General features: G+C 45.8%; 1 protein-coding gene across 4 annotated transcripts in view; it reads right to left on the reverse strand.

Moving 5' to 3' along the window:
- MTCL1 (microtubule crosslinking factor 1) overlaps positions 1 to 16,673 on the reverse strand; it is a 128,868-nt gene that overhangs the window by 11,280 nt on the left and 100,915 nt on the right. For all 4 annotated transcript variants that reach the window (XM_047090301.1, XM_047090300.1, XM_047090303.1 and 1 more), the window contains 4 exons: positions 12,897 to 13,064; positions 8,407 to 8,661; positions 2,828 to 3,124; positions 1,332 to 1,363 (listed from right to left, as the gene is read on the reverse strand). In XM_047090301.1, coding sequence (XP_046946257.1) covers positions 1,332 to 1,363; positions 2,828 to 3,124; positions 8,407 to 8,661; positions 12,897 to 13,064 — 752 coding nt within the window. The remainder of the gene's footprint in view (positions 1 to 1,331; positions 1,364 to 2,827; positions 3,125 to 8,406; positions 8,662 to 12,896; positions 13,065 to 16,673) is intronic.

Consider the following 16,673-nt stretch of genomic DNA (forward strand, 5'->3'; position numbering starts at 1 on the left):
GCTCTCTCCCTCTCTGAAAAATGAATAAACCTTAAAAAATTTTTTAAAAAAACACTTAAAAAATAAGATAAATCTAAGAGCTCCTGGGCAGGGAGGAGCTCTGTGAAGGTAGCTGAACTTTGTTGACTCTTAAGTCTGTGCCAGGCATTGCTTTCCGTATAGTAACACATTTAAACTGTAAAGAAATTGAAACACCTCCTGTTTACAGATGAGGAAACTGAGGGACAAGGCAGTTACCTAACGCACCCCAGGGCACAGAGCCAGTGAGAGGCAGCAGTGCATGTGAAACCAGGCTCTCACTCTCGAATGTGGCCCTGGACTGTCCGAGAATGACCGGACGAGACAGAGCCTGAAGGACAGAAAGGCACCTCCGTGGTCTTGGATGGTTTGGGATGAACTGATACAGGGCAAAATGCGAAGGAGGCAATAATTCATGGACTCGAAGTTTACAGGAAAACCAGGGATGAGGATATCTGGAAACTGCGAACTGCCCTGAGGAGAAGTTTCCTGTGGTGGAAATAGCACGTATTCATCTATAAAGAAAAAGCACGTGTGCGGGGCTGGGGGCGGGGGCTGTGTACGGGAAATCTTTGTACTTTCCGCACAGTTGTGTATTTTTAATGTTTAAAAATAAACAAATTTTGCTTGGATGTGTTGTTTCAGATACATCCTATCACCTGTATGACCTAAAATATATCATAACTAACGTCACCAACATCACTTACTTTGTATTTACTTCAAAGTTCACTGTTGGGAAATATCTTTTTTCTTTTTTCTTTTTTTAAGTAGGCTCCACACCCAGCAAAGAGCCCAATAATGAGGGGCTTGAACTCATGACGCTGAGATCAAGACCTGAGCTGAGATCAAGTGTCGGACGCTTAACCAACTGAGCCACCCAGGCGCCCCAACGGCCAGGAAGTATCTTAATAAATCCTCCTGGGAGAGCTTTAAATGCACGGTATATAAAATGTCTCACAGCACATCAAGAGGGAGTCTTTCCAGACTAAATGACAAGAGAGGGGTTTCTGTGGACTTTTCCAAACCCACTGAACACAACATTCCTTTCTATACACAACGCACACCTGTAACCATTCTCACCATGACACTAACGCCCACACAAGTACAGCATGTCTCTGGCTTTTCCGTGGTGCATGATAGAAAAGAACCATATTGATGAAATCAATAATAATAAAGCCACTACTTATTCGGAAGTCTTACTTTAAGTCATTTTGAAGACCGTGTTATCACGACTGCAGTGACAAGAGAGAGTTTTAAGACCAAGAGGTTTTCATTCCAGTAGCCTAACTACTGTTTTCATCAAGCTTACTTACCTTTGAAGATTTCCCTTGTGATTTTCTTCTTCCTATAAAGAAGAAATAAGATCGTCTGAATCAGTTAATACTGGCTGCCTAGGCACCTTCGACGTGCTAAATTTCGGTCGGGAGAGCTACTGCCCCCCAGCCCTTCGAGGTACGACAATAAAACCAGAACCCATGGGGTGATGAGGGATTGGAGCTCCTGCAGTCCAGGGAGGAGCCCGTGTGTGTGAGAAAAACTGGCTTTAAACTTCACCGTGAAGGAAGTGGCTCTTCCGCGCTTCCTCAAAGGACTTCTAACTACGTAAATTTCAAAGCTGGCTTTTGTAATGACCTGAATACCTCTGAATGTGTGTGTGTGTGTGAGAGAGAGAGAGAGAGAGAAGAAGAAGAAGAAGAAGAAGAAGAAGGAGGTGGGCGAAGGGAAGATTGGGCCCCAAGAGAGGAAGTTAGGAGACTGATGTCCCTTGGGCTAAGCCTCACTGTAGAAGTTGATGCAACCTCCTTAGGTGTGAGCACTTTCTTGATTGTGAGCATGGCCATTCGGAATGAGAGGTGAACTTACAACGACTCCCACTTTGTACCCATCAATGTGGGGCTGCGGTCACTCTGGAGCTGGGACAGGGCAGGCTCCCGACCCTGGTCTGCTTTCTCTCTGCTGTGTGGCTGCACTGTGGGGGTTGCTGACAGATCAAACAGGGTGGCATATTGGTGATGTCATGCCACCTGGCTACACACCGCTGAGAAGGTACTTGACCTCACAGACACCTGACTCAAGTGTAACTGACCCACATTTCAACACTACTTGACGAGAACTCTTTGAAGTCTGTTAAGTGTTTGGGACAGGTTCAATGACAGGTACAGCAACTCTTAAACTGACCCACGCGTACTAATTCCTAAAATCAAACCCGGTTTTAAAACCTAGGTTTTGAAAAGGGGTAACCAGAAAAACTTGATGCTGCACCGGGGAAATTTCAGCCCAGTGCTTACCTCATAGATTTGCTGATCTAATTGACGCATGGCTTCTAAGTGTTGGATTTTTCTTCCCCTTTGCACAGAGCAAGAATTTATAGTATGTCATTGTTTAGTGACACTCACTAGTTCCCAATGTGAGTGCTTTCTTTAGAACAGATTTTACTGTTACCAGCAAGTTTAGAATCAGAAGGCTGCTATGATTTAAAGAGAGGCTGAAGACCTATAGTTCCCAGATTGAACTGTCTCCTCCTGTGTTTCACTGGACCTGCTCTCGTGGGACACCTTTCATTCACAGAGGACACAGTCCTGCACATTCAAACCCGAGACGGAGGCAGAGTGCACGTGACCACAGCACATGCTAGGAGCCTGGGGTCAGGATCACCAAGCCAAGCTCTTGGTATTGTGAACATTTCCTGTGTACTCAACCCAGAGGCTGCGATGTGCAAAGCCCTGGAGCCTGCAGACCCCACGGCCAGGTTTCCTGACAACCCCCGGGGTCCTGCAGCAGTTAACCAGACCCCGAATCCCAAGCCGACCTGGGGGAGGCAGTTCCTGAACTCCCGCTGGGGCCCGCGGGCCGGAGGCTCCTCTGGCTCGTCATCCAGGGACAAGGCGTCCAAGTAGAGATTTTCCCGTGCTGAACACCTGTCCGATTCCTTCAGCTTGGACAGCGGCCGGTCTTCAAATGGGGTAGAGTCTGTGTCTGCGCAGGGCCACATCCCCAAGGGGCGGGGCATACGGGGGCTTCCCGGGTGGGCAAAGGGGCGGATGTTGCCTTCTTTTGGATCACAGAGGAAGCTGCCACTTCTCCGGGGGCTGTTTTCTTTCTGCAACTTGAGCGTTTTAAAAATGAAAGCAGTTAGCCTCACCTTTCCCTCTGTTGCTCTCCCTGAGACCACTGCTTCTCCCCAGTTTGGAATTACATTTGGGGCCACTGGAAAGACTATGAGAAGTTTATGTTCTTAAAGGTCTGACCTTAATTCCAAAAGTAACACGACATTACAGATGCTTTTATTTAAAACAAAAATCACAATTTTATCCGGACTGGAAAATCTGCATTAACTATACACACAAGCCAACTCCTTCTGACGAGAATATATATATTCCTATGTGTAACTTGGAGTACTGGATATAACTTGGCGAACTGCTCACGGAAATTATACATTTATTTAAAACATTGAACACTGTTAAGTGACATATTTAGAACTCCCTTTATACCTTCAGAACTTAAGGCACACTCAATGGAAAACCATCAGTGGCAGCAAATTTCTGAGGGTGAATTTGATTTTCCTAACCAGCAGGTTTCCTAATTATAATACTGTCATTTAGGATGGGTCCCCTATGTCACCTAAGTGATCGAACTGGGTTGTAACCACTGGGTGTCAAAAGCAACTTCCACTTTGCTTGAGAGGGTTAAAGCTTAGCTATAAAGTCAATTAAAGATCAGATCTGACTGAAAACAAGAAAAATATGTCACATACTTTAGAGCCATACTTTTTTTTTGCCTGACTTGAGAAACTCGGGAACCCCTGGAGTTAGGGAGGTCTGAGTTGGAGCCATTGTCCTGTGCCTTGCTGGTTTCCTCAGCTCAGTGTCGTCATGTGTGAAATGGGGACAGCACGGCTTCCTGCTGTGGAGGGGCCACAAGAAAGGCGAGCCCACCAGGGGCCAGGCCCATTGGACAGCTCAATGCTTGTCAGCAAGATGACCACCACTGACCTCGCTCGGGCCTGGGCGCACTGATACACGTCTTGTCTGTTTACGGCATTAGAACGAACAACCTGGAGCCATTTAGGAAGGGAGTCAATGTGAATTCACAGCGACAGGCAGAGAAATGGTGTGCAGAAATGGTGCTCACTCCCTGGAGAGGCCCTAACGGACGGCTCCCCCCTGGAATCTCTGGAGCTTTCCTCACCGCCTTCCTTCCAAAACAGGCGCAGAAAGCGTAACTGAGGCCTGAGGATATTTCCACCCACGTGTCTCCGCCGGGGTCTTTGCTGGGTGACCTGCTCACACGCTCTAGCACGTTGGCTGCTGTTCTGAACAAGAAAACTATCTGAAGGGCGAAAGTGACATTTGGATTTTCCAAAGAAGAAAGATTTCCAGTCCTCAACAGGGTGCCAGGAAGTTCCAAAACTCCCTTGGAAGCATTAATTTTTTTTTTTTTTTTAACAGCCCATTTCACCAGCTACACCTCTGGGTCCTCACTGAAGCCTTCATCCATGAGCAGGAGGTATGTGTGGCTTCTGCATCGTCAGGAACAAAGTCACATGCGAGAATGGGGACAAGGGGACTCTTCCTCATTTTTAGTAATTTCTGAGGCGGTGGATTATCTTCAGTTTCTGAGAAAGATGGAGATGCACGTAGCCAGAGCTTAAATGTCAAGAGTCTGAGGCCGGGTCACAGCTGAATTAGCGAACAAGCCAATCGCTCTGGGTTTCAGCTATGCCCCTGTGCTCTCAACCCCAAGACACAATTCTTCTCAGTTCTCTTAAAGATGCTAGCGTTTTCTTTAAAAACAAAAAACAAAAACAAAAAACCCCAAAACCCAAAAACAAAAAAAAAAACCCAAAACCAAAAAACAAACAAACAAACAAACAAAACAACAAAAAAGGAAAGCTTTTTTTTTTTTTATTCATCTAACGCATGTCAGCGCAATTGAGTTTCAACACGTGATCGTCCCTAAGCTATTCTGGGTGAGAATTAAAACACAAGAATCACATTCGAAGCTGTAAATGTGCTCCGCGGGTGTGTGTGAAGAGGAGGAAAGAATGACTAAGGAGGAGAGCTCTGAACCAGCACATTCTAACTCAGCAAAGTGGGAATTCAAAAATAAACCCAGGCGGCCAGAAGCAATGTATACTAAAGCTGGGAAGTGTTAGGTTTCCTAAAAATGAACTGGAATGGGTTTAGCGGGAGGTATCTGCTGTAAGATGCCTCTGGGGTGTTGTAATAGAATAATGGGTCCTTAAAAGGATCGGGTTTCCTAGGAGAGTCATTTCAAACCAGCCATCAGCACCTACTGTACTTAGAATCCTGCAGCAGGACAACTTTTAGTGCAAATAGAAAACGGAAAAGCTTTGCATTTCAAGTAATACAGGAAACAATAAACCTTCAAAGGTGTCACCTTACCCAAATGGTCAAAGGAAAAAAAGGTCACTTTGTGAGCAGGTTTTAAAAGAATGGCCTTTCAGGGTGTAGAAGCAGCTGATTTAAGGAAGTTACTGGAAGGAGAACGGAACGACACAGGGTCCTTCCTTTAGGTCTTTAGTACAGCGGCGGGTCCTATATCATCTGCGTGTTAACTGGGAACTTAATTCTAAGGAGAAATGTAGTGTGACTCCATAAAAGTTAACTATCACCCAGTCAAATCTGGACCGGGACAAGAGACGTTGATAAGATAGATGATATGTGTTATATGACCTTAACCACATTCCCACAGTCATCCATCATATAAAATGCCTCATGTGGCACAGAAATTATGTCGGAATTTAATGACACCGGACGAGTATGAAGCATGTGTTCTGAAAGTGGAAAATGGATTTAGTGTCACTTCCTTCACCAACTGTGTTAGGGTGATCACAGTCAAGGTTACGTGGCTCACCAAGTAGTCAAATGTCAAGAGCATACGTTATGAAGAATGTTCACTTCTATTTCTTGTTTATCTATGGAATGCGGGGCTAAACATTCAATGAATGATAAACAAAACTTCCACACATACACACACTTCAGTCACTTTCCTCTTTTACGGAGAACGCCTATAACTGCTTTATCTAATTTTCAGGATTGGGCACCAAGGTTTATAAAATTGTCTTTTAAAATGCTGACTATTTGTGGGAAAAGGCCAGATTTATTTTTGAAAGCCACAACCGCATATCTGAAGCATCATTCACTGGCAACAAATCCTCTTCTAAAAACAGCAGTGAGATCATTGTACAAAGCCGGTGGGAGCCACCACACAGATTTCAGGAACAGATGACTGCCTGGAACCCATGTGTCTTGCATCCATTACGTTCAGAGACGTTAACCTTGAGGACTGAAGTTCTGAGGCTGTCAGCTTGGTAGGACTGCTGCGGTCCTGACACGGAATACGGACATGAGTCGGAAATGGGGTTCAGCAAGCACATACCTGCTTTTATCTTTCAAAATACAGTTTCTTAAAATGGGGCACCTGCACTTCTCTGGTCACGAACTCTTCAAAAGCTCAATATCATCAGATGTCTTACTATATTTTCCCTCACTAGGAATTCTTCCTTCCTCCAAGTAAAACCCTAACAGCTTATTTAAATGATAGCCAGGGTGTGACTTCTAAAAAGCAGCAATGCCAAGACCAAGGAGCCCATAGCCCACAGCCAAAGGGGACCCCAGAGGGGCCATGGCAGGGATCGTGATGGCCTTACTGTGGTACAGGTGGGACACAGTGAGTGCTCCTGGAGGGAAGGCCAAGAGGGAACCTCTCTGGTAACAAGGTGCCTGGAGTTACGGAGATCCTGGTTAGCTGAAGCTGGATGTGATAAATCAATGACCGTTTTGCAAGAATACATGCTATTTTTGCTCTTGCCATTTCCACCTAACAGCTGATCCATTCAGCAGAGCACAGGCGCACAGGGGATTTAATGCAGAAGATTCTTCTCAAATGATGCATTTCTAGGCCAAACAGGAAGTAGTCACCTTTCCTTTGATAGAATTTGGGGAATTTTGAAAGGAGCCACATCAGATATCAGTATGGTGGCTCAGTTGTGTGCGTAATCAGATCTGGGAGGAACTGTTGCTCCTTTTTCTCTGCACTGTGCTTTCTTCTCAACGCTTTTTAAAAATTTTTTTAAAAATATTTTTATTTATTTTTGAGATAGAGAGAGACAGAGTGCAAGTGGGGGAGGGACAGAGAGAGAGGGAGACACAGAATCCAAAGCAGGCTCCAGGCCCTGAGCTATCAGCACAGCGCCCGACATGGGGGCTGAACCCACAAACCATGAGATAATGACCTGAGCCGAAGTCAGGTGCTCAACCGACTGAGCCACCAAGGTGCCCCTCTTCTCAATGCTTTCTGAGCCAAGGGCTCCTGGTTTTTTGTTTTTTGTTTTTTGTTTTTTAGCTCATTCACCTTTTCTCCCTCCCGGACAGTATATAGAAACTAACCCTGGCCATTACACCTGCATAACATAGGTACCACATCTTGGAATGATAGAGCACAGTTTTCAAAAGGCTCCCACATAAATGCCAGCAGTATGGGTATTTGTAATAGAGTAATTTATTTTTCCTGAACTTGGTTTCCTATTGATTAATACGTTTCCTTGAGGCTTCATAAATTTATAAGTGTGCCTGGCTGGAATAAATAAAAAAATACACATATGCTATGTAAAACTCCATCCAGGGAAGAATTCCAAGCCTTCATCAGTTTAATGAGAAAATTTAATTTGTGCATCACTCAGGCATGACCCCAACTATGCAAACCGTCCTAAGTCTGACGCAATGTAGACTTATTTTCTATTATCTGGAAGGTAGAAAAACAACTCCCCATCCCCCGCTGAATTCATCTGAGTGTTGGAATCATTTGTTTAGCTGAAGGCAATGAACTACCAGCTCCCTCTCTGACTACGGTCCTACCTAATCACAGCTCAGCAAGATCCACAGCAGGTGCAAACAGCCTGATTTCCAACTTAATTCAGCAATTTCTTTCCTAATGGACAGCAATTCCATTCAAGTTGGAGCAGTGACTGTGACCACATCTTTAGTGGCCAACTTCAAAGGTAGTTTGCATCTTGCAGGAATCACCTAATAAGACCTGAAATAACCTCATCTTTCAAGTTTAGTCTTTAACTTCTTTTAAAATGCCACCCACCCCGCCCCCAGCCCTGACCACAGACCTCCCACACGTATACACAAAAGGAAGTTACCCACAAGCTTTTCGATGAGATCTGTGTACTAGCAGGGCCCAGTCTGGATCTCCCACACTAGAAATTCTGCTATTTTTTCCTCTTCCTTTGGAAGCCCGTGGAACATCCTGATGTAGTAAGGACCTTGCAATAGGCTGATCTATTTTTTTCCCCTAAGTGCTCCGATTTCCAGGTCAGTTTAGTTGTCTGTACCCTCTTCCCTGTTCGCGCTCCCTTACCTGTTCTATTCTCCACAAGAGCTCCTTCTTCTGCCGCTCCCACTCCTGCCGGTCTCGGTCTAGACGGTCGAGAAGCTCCACCTTCTCCCGGTTCCAGTTCTTCTCGCTGTGATGGATCTGCCAACGCAGGTCCATAACCAGGCCGTGACTGTCGGCGAGGAGCTTCTGGTGCGTCTCCCTCTCCTTCTTGAAGGCCCCTTTGCTGTCGGCGGAAGAGCCTGGTTCTCCCAAGTTCTTCTCCGTCTTCTCTTCCAGCTGGGAAGGAGAAAAGACTTAGACCTTAATCCCTGGCCAGTCTTGTATTAACAGGTGAAGAACATCTCAGCACATTTGCATATTGTCCCTGGAGACATGTTTCAGCCCAGATCTGATCAGTCTCGTGGAAAAAACAATTTTCAGTTTTAAAGTCCTAGTTAGGAGCATTTGACAGAGTCACACAGAATGTAAAGCAGTGAGTCCGCTCAGCTTCCTCTCATCTGCTTCTCAGCTCCACTTCCTGACTCAGTTACCACCCTATCTCGTCTTCCTTCTGCAGAGTTCCTGGAGGGCAGGTACGTGTCCCTAAGTCCTCAGCCCCTGTATGGACACTGGTGATGGAGTAGCAGTGGGACCTACCAGTTCACAATAAATATCCATTAAACAGCCATGAGATTAAATACCAAAACAAACAATCAAAGAAACTTCCATCTAGGGGCACCTGGGTGGCTCAGTCGGTTGAACGTCCGGCTTCGGCTCGGGTCATGATCTTGCGGTTCGTGGGTTAGAGCCCTGCACCAGGCTCTGTGCTGACAGCTTGGAGCCTGGAGCCTGTTTCGGATTCTGTGTCTCCCTCCCTCTCTGCCCCTCCCCCTGCTCGCACTATTTCACTCCCTCAAAATAAATGAACATTAAAAAACAAAAAACAAAAAACAAAAAAACAAACTTCCATCTAGACATATCATATTCAGACTGCTCAACACCAAACAGGAAACCTTGGAGGCAGGCAGAAAAACATACCACACCCAGAGGTACACAGACACGAATGACAGCTGACCTCTCCTCTGAAACTATTTGAGTCAGAGGATGATGGAACAACATCTTTAAAGGACTGAAGGGGGAAAGGGTCAACCTCGACAGACTTCAATGCTCAGCAACAATATCTTTCAAAACTAAAGCAAAGATGCTTTTTAAACAAATTAAAATAAAAAAAATCATTGCCAGCAGACCTGTATTTCAAGAAATGATGGAGGAAGTTTTCAGGCAGAAGGATTACGATACTAAGAGACACTCTTACTTATACACACAAAAAATGAAGAACACTGGAAATGACAGAAGTACAAATAAAAACTCATGTTTCCCCTATTTAAAAACATTTTTAAATGTTTATTTTTGAGAGAGAGAGACAGAGAGAGAGAGAGAGAGAGCACGAGTGGAGGAGGGGCAGAAAGAGAGGGAGACAGAATCTGAAGCAGGCTCCATGCTGTCAGTGCAAAGCCCATGAACCATGAGATCATGACCCAGGCCGAAGTCGGATGCTCAACCGACTGAGCCACCCAGGTGCTCCCAAACTCATGTTCCCCTTTTTAAAAATCTATTTATTTATTTATTTATTTATTTATTTATTTATTTATTTTTGAGAGACAGAGAGAGAGAGAGACAGAGCACAAGTGGGGTAGGGGCAGAGAGAGAATGAGACACAGAATTCCAAGCAGGCTCCAGGCTCCAAGCTGTCAGCACAGAGCCCAACGCGGGGCTCGAACTCACAAACTGTGAGATCATGACCTGAGCTGAAGTCCGACGCTTAACCGACTGAGCCACCCAGGCGCCCCTTAATTGCTTTAAAGTGTTACTGAGTGCCTAAAGCAAAAAGTTGCAACGTGATGTGTGTTTACAGACCGTGTAGAAGTAAACTGGGGCAACAACAGCAGAGGACAGGAGGAAGGAACTGGAAGTTTACTGTTGCTGCAGAACATGATACATTTTAGCAAAAGATTAGCGAACATACAGATGCATGTTTTCCCCATTCCGGTTCGGCAGACCCCCGGATTTTATGGATGGAACCATGTTACTCTATTCAATTCTACTGGGCTTCTAATCCATCCTCCTCCTTGAAGTCAGGACAATCTTTGGCAGAGGTAAATCCAAAATGCTTTACTTCCGTGATACAGTCGGGATTTCTGTTTCAATCTTTTGCACATTCTTCCTCTCCCTCATAACCTGACTAGGTGCAGCTCCCCAGATGTACTATGCTCCTTTCTTCATTGTGCCTTTTTTTGTCTGAAACATCCTTTCTCTCTTTTCCCATGTACCCACTCTTATTCATCTTCCAAGACTCATGCTAAGCAGCAGCACTTTCGTGAACACCCCCTCCCTGAAACCTCAGGCTGAGGTGTGGGCTCTGCATCCCCCTCCCTCCCCCTGGCAATGCCGTGTATAGGCCTCGTGGGACACTTCTCACACTATTGCAAATTGCCACCCTTGTCTGGCTCTCCCACTGCACTGACAGCCCCTTCAAGAAACATCTTATTTGATGGCATCTAGAACAAGGTCTGAGTTGGGAGTTAAGTGAAGGAATCACAGACTTGGGCATTGACACTACATGGCCTTCACGGAGAGAAAATACTTAACTTCTGATAGAATTCACTTGTTTTGCTTTTAAGTAGAAGAGAGTAAAGACGGGGGGGATTATAAGTGAACCATCCTCGGCCTGCATTCACTGCTTCCTGGGCTGCAATTGTGTCAGAACCTTCTTCAACGATTTGGGTGGAAGATGAATCTTTACCTAGTGCCACCTTGCTTCTGGGTTTGAAGTCCTATTTTTATTTCTCAGTGTTATTGACTTTTCCCGAGGCTTTATGTGTAGCACACGTGTGGGTGGATGCCAGGTTTCTCTAAAACAAAGATGAAATATTTTGAAATCGGCTCATCTCAAAGATTAGGCCTCCTTTCTTTAGCTACACCTACACTTACATCTTTGAAAATATTTAGCTTTCTCCCCCACAAACATATTTTAAAATAGGCTTAAAGAGCATCCTTACTCATTTTTCCTCCACTGCGGACGCTCCAGGCTGTGCACAAAGATAAACAGAGCATCTAGTAAGAATCTCCTACCAGGCAAGTAGACAGGATTCATAACTGGGTCGGCAGCTCCGCCAGCCTGGCCTGGTGCTTTGGTTTTGCTATGCTTTGCTGCTTCCTCTGCAGAGAAGGCTGTGTCTCTGCTCTACCTAAGGCTATGAACCTGATAGCGATGCTCCCTTGGGCCAGCTGGCAATGCAGTTGAACTTGTGAGTACCAGGGAAGCTGTTTGCTTTTGACATGACAGGCCCTTTCATCTCTTATCAAGGCCATTTGGAAGATGTCTCCATTCTGGGAAAATTTCTTTGTCTTTCACGACCTGGCCAATTCATATAAAATTTTAATTAGTTTAAGATTTGCCTCAAAACAGGGCCTAGAAAGTAGATTATCAAAGATGCACAGATTTCCTCCCATGATGATCAAGGGGCTGGAAGAGATCTGGAGAAACCACCTGAGCGAGCAGACTCTGGGCAGGAGGTGACATTGCTTTTAAGGATTTCCAGGGAGAAAACACTTAAGAAAAGAATGTTTCTGGAGAAGTCTGATCTTAACAACCATGGCCCTGGTCTAAAATCTCCAAAGAGTCTCTGCTCTGTTGGGAGGGTGCAGGCAGGACCCTGTTCTCTCCACTCGAGCACTGAAGGCTCCATGATCTGAGACCCGACACTTCCTCTGGGCCTCCATTTCCTCCAGGGGAGATAAGGACACGGAAACTGATCAGACCTCCAGGGCACGTAGTGGAAGGTCTACAAGCTCTTTTCAGTATTTGGAGAAATCTAAAGGAATGCACATGTTTTCCTTTTCCAGAGATAACTAAGCCACAATCTGCATTTTCTTTGCTCCTGTCTGAACTGTGTCGGCGTGTTCTGATCACCACTTCACCCTGGGCCATCCTTCGATGGGGCTAAGTACCGCCTCGTTCAGTGCAGAATGGGAAAATAAATGCTACTGGCCAAAGGCGTTCTGTGGAGACTGTGTTTCCTTCTCGGGAGAGGGACTGGGAAGGGGGACGAAGGTGTCTCGGAAAGGCTGGGAATTAAAAAAAAAAAAAAACTTTTTTTAATGTTTATTTTTGAGAGACAGAGAGAGACAGAGCGTGAGCAGGGAAGGGCAGCGAGAGGGGGAGACACAGAATCTGAAGCAGGCTCCAGGCTCCCAGCTGTCAGCACAGAACCCACAAACTGCAAGATCATGACCTGAGTCGAAGTTGGACGCTTAACGGATTGAACCACCCAGGCGCCCCAAGGCTGGGAATTTTAAGGAGAGAGAGAGCGAAAAGAGCGAGCTGGCAGCTGTTCCAGGCTTTCACCTCGGAGTCGATGATCTCTTTGGACAAGGATCACCCTGGATCCGAGGTACTGTGCCTTCTCCCCACCTGGCCCAGACAACGGAGGCCCCACAGTTGGGGCAGGGGAGACCCCGCGGGCAGGTACCTGTTCCAGGCGGCACTTGAGCGCCGCCCACTGCACGTCCCAGGCGGCCTTGTCGCTGGCGTACTGCTGCTGCAGCCGCCGCCGCGCATGCTCGTCCTCCCGCAGCTCCGCGTGCAGGTCCTCCAGCAGGGTCTTGAGCGCACCAAACAGCTGCTGGTTTTCCACCACCTGCAGGGGGGAACATGGAGTCGGGTCTGCCAGTTCGTGCCAGGGTTTTCTTTAGGTCCGAAGAGGAGGGGAGCCTAGCATCAACGGGGTGCCGGGCTGTGTCCAAGGGGCTGTTGCGGTGGGTGTATGTAGAGCAGGTGCGAAGTCTGCACGGTTAGTGGGACGCAGCCAGGGGGTCCCCCTGCTGCCGGCTGTCAGGCTCCTGGGGCTAAGACTCCTAAAGGCCTGTCGGAATAGGAGGGAGGCTGGCACTCAGGCTGGTCCTCCAGGCCCAGAAGCAGAAGGGAGGAAGCTGCAGGAGGCCACGGGGGACCCGGAAGCCGGGGCTGCGGGGACGCTACATGTGACTTCAGACGTCCAAAGCTGTGACTGGGGATGCAGATCTAGCAAGATCTGAACACTCACCGACATATTCTGTCATTTTAATACCAGCCACTGAACCAGAAGGGAATAAAAAAATAGGCTCTGTGTCTCTTATAAGCACAGCGTGGTCATACTGTGTGGCTCGTATGGATCAGTATGGCCATGTGGGGAAGGGCATGCTGAGCTTTCATAAACAAAGCCAAAAGTGAACGCTTAACTTGTTCGTGAAGGCTTCCTCATGGTCCTCTGAGATAGAATCACCGTGCCCCTCCTTTCTGCTGCACCAACAGCATGAATAACCATGGCACCTACTTGTTTTCTCGTGCCGCCCCTGATCACTCCACCGCCACGGTAAAGTACAGGGGTGGCGGGCGGGAGACAAAACCTTACCCACTCCTGATTTCCAGTGTTTCACACAGTGCTCAGCCTGTGGGAAGTACGCAAACAGGTCTCATAAATGAAAATGGGATTTTTATCCCTAATCTGCTTACACCTAACTTAGAGATTTTATATTTTCTAAAATCCACCCCGCCCTTTGAAGGCACATTTCAAAACCATGCTGGCTATCGTAGTACATTTTGGCACGGACACTATACCAGAAAGGTTTGTCTAAGTGCATTAAATCCTGAATCAATTATGGTACCTGGATGATAAAAGCCCCATGAGCTCATCTCTTCCAGTTGGGCAGAAAACACTTAGTGCATCATGAGCTTCCAGACTGTCTCCGGGCCATCTTGTTTGGTGCATTTATGAGGCAGGTAGAATCAAAGCTCTCTCAGTTCTGTCTGGATGCAGACCGTCTCGACTTTGGGAACACAGGACCCCTTATTCTCAGAGCAAATCCCCCCTGCTTGATAAACCTCTCATGCCAAGGGCAGCAGGACACTCACGACTCCCAGCTCTCCTGCATCACGTGGAGAGTCCGTCGTGATTCTAAAACTAGTTAATCCCCGAAACACATGTGCACATAGATAAAAATGGTCAGCCACATTTGGGAAGAATTTAAGATACTTTGGCTGTATGTTTGGATTTAAATGAAGTTGAGTTAGAAAAGAGAAACTCCTGGGGTTCCTGGGTGGCTCAGTCGGTTATGTCTCTGACTTGGGCTCAGGTCATGATCTCGCGGGTTGTGAGTTCGAGCCCCGCATCGGGCTCTGTGCTGACAGCTCAGAGCCTGGAGCCTTCTTTGGATTGTCTCCCTCTCTGCCCCTCCCCTGCTCTCTCGCTCTCTCTCTCTCTCTCTCACTCTCTCTCTCAAAAATAAAATAAAAACATTTAAAAAAAAAGAAAAGAGAAACTCCTTAACATTAGCAAATTTATTACTGAAAACTCCCCAGTTCTCCCTGTAAGTTGTCTGAAGTTACATGTGGTAGACTTTCAATTGGGTAGAAAGGCCTATTTGTTACCATTTATTGCTCTTTCATTTTTCTCTCTTTGAACACCAGTTTTTACTGTAGTAGCCCTGAGACTGAAGCCATGAAGGGTACAGTTCAGTGAACATTTTCAAGATTCAGCAACTAGAGAACCTTCTAAAAATCCTACACATTCCTTCCAACCACCTGAATGTAAGAAAATTACCACTATACTCAGCGAGCCGCTCAGGGTATATGTACAACTATAATAAATAACTATAATAAGTCAACTTGACACCAAAAGTACTTAAAAATTATGTAAGCACAGGTGAGTGAGAAGAGGTATTGCAATTTTTTTTTCAGAAATACACACCCTTCTGAGTACAGAATTTGTTTGAAAAAATTTATTTATATTTTATGGTAGATTCGTTCGGGATTTTCATCTTTGGATTTTAAATTTAAAAAATATATACATTACTACTTTTGGGCTCCTGGGTGGCTCAGTCAGTTGAGTGTCTGACTCTTGATTTTAGCTCAGGTCATGATCCCAGGGTCATGGGATCGAGCTCCACATGGAACTCCACACTCAGCGTGGAGCCTGCTTGGGATTCTCTCTCTGTCTCTTTCTCGCTTTCCTTCTGCCCCTCTCCTCTACTCATGGCTTGCTCGCTCTCTCTCAAAAAAACAAACAATCACTACTTTTTAAGTCTAAGCATTCTAAGCATAAACTAATGGTAAGAGGTTTGATCCAGTCTGAGTAGTCATCTCATGCTCGTGGAAGAAAAAGCAAAAAACTATGTAATCAATTCTTGTATGTAATGGATAGCTCCCTACAAACCCCACTTTGTGAATGTAGCCAGCCTGTAGGGTTCTTAGCCCCGCACTAAATGCCTCTGACAACATTAGGACCGGAACTTTGTGGTCCTCGAAAGCAGGAGGTCACATTAATAGTCCTTTTGCAGACTGAAATTTTGGTTCCTCTAGAAATAAGTACTTGCTGCCATTAGCAAATATCAGATTAAATAAAATTAAGCCTTAATGTTTTCATGCACATTTGGGTCAGAGTGATCAACATAATGTGCTGTTATACCAGTATAATATTAATCATCATGGCAGGAGTTCAAAAACTGCTTTGGGATGAAGGTGGCCAAAGGGAGCAGGAGAGTCCACAGAATCAATGTCATTGATACTCGTTATTATAATCACCCAGGAGCAGCATGTGATGTGGCAAGAAGCCAGACTAGCTCTCGGCCATTGGTGCACAACACCAATGATTGATGTCCAAGAAAAAACTTCTGAAGACCCAGATGGGCCCGATGCTTATCAACTTTTCACAACAAAAACAAACAAACAAAAACCCCAAACCCCAAACCCAGTAATGAAGAGTAATTCTAATTGCTTCTAATGGGTCAGAGGGTGTGCTAAGATCAGGTATGCTGATCATTCACCTGCATGATGTTATTACCTGCTTCTCGCATCAGTGCTAGGTGCGTACCGTCACGTTCCCTGTTACAGAGGAGGAACCAGAACACGCAGCAGCTAAGGAACTGCCAGGCTCTCTCTGCTAGGAAGTGCAGAACACAGACTGCAATCCAGGTCTGTCCCACCCAAGGCTGGACAAACCGAGCCAAGATACTTAAATTCTGACATTATATTCTACCCAGGTTTTTGTTGTTGTTGTTTTTTTTTTTTTTTTTTTTTTTTGAAACGTTGCCTAAGAGAGCCACTTAATCTCTAGGAGCGATTTCCATCCTCCATACCAAAGGTAATAATATTAGTGAGCCATCCTGAAAGAATGCTTTAAAGTTACTTGTGTTACTTTTTCTCCCCGCGGTGGCCCTTGCTGGGCAATGTTTTGGGTAAAAAGATGATCCTAATCAGGTTAAGAATGGAA

The sequence above is a fragment of the Lynx rufus genome, unplaced genomic scaffold, assembly GCF_022079265.1.
Source record: "Lynx rufus isolate CCGP_SWC_20201006 ecotype Redwood Valley unplaced genomic scaffold, mLynRuf1.p SCAF_29, whole genome shotgun sequence".
Taxonomy (NCBI): Eukaryota; Metazoa; Chordata; class Mammalia; order Carnivora; family Felidae; genus Lynx; species Lynx rufus.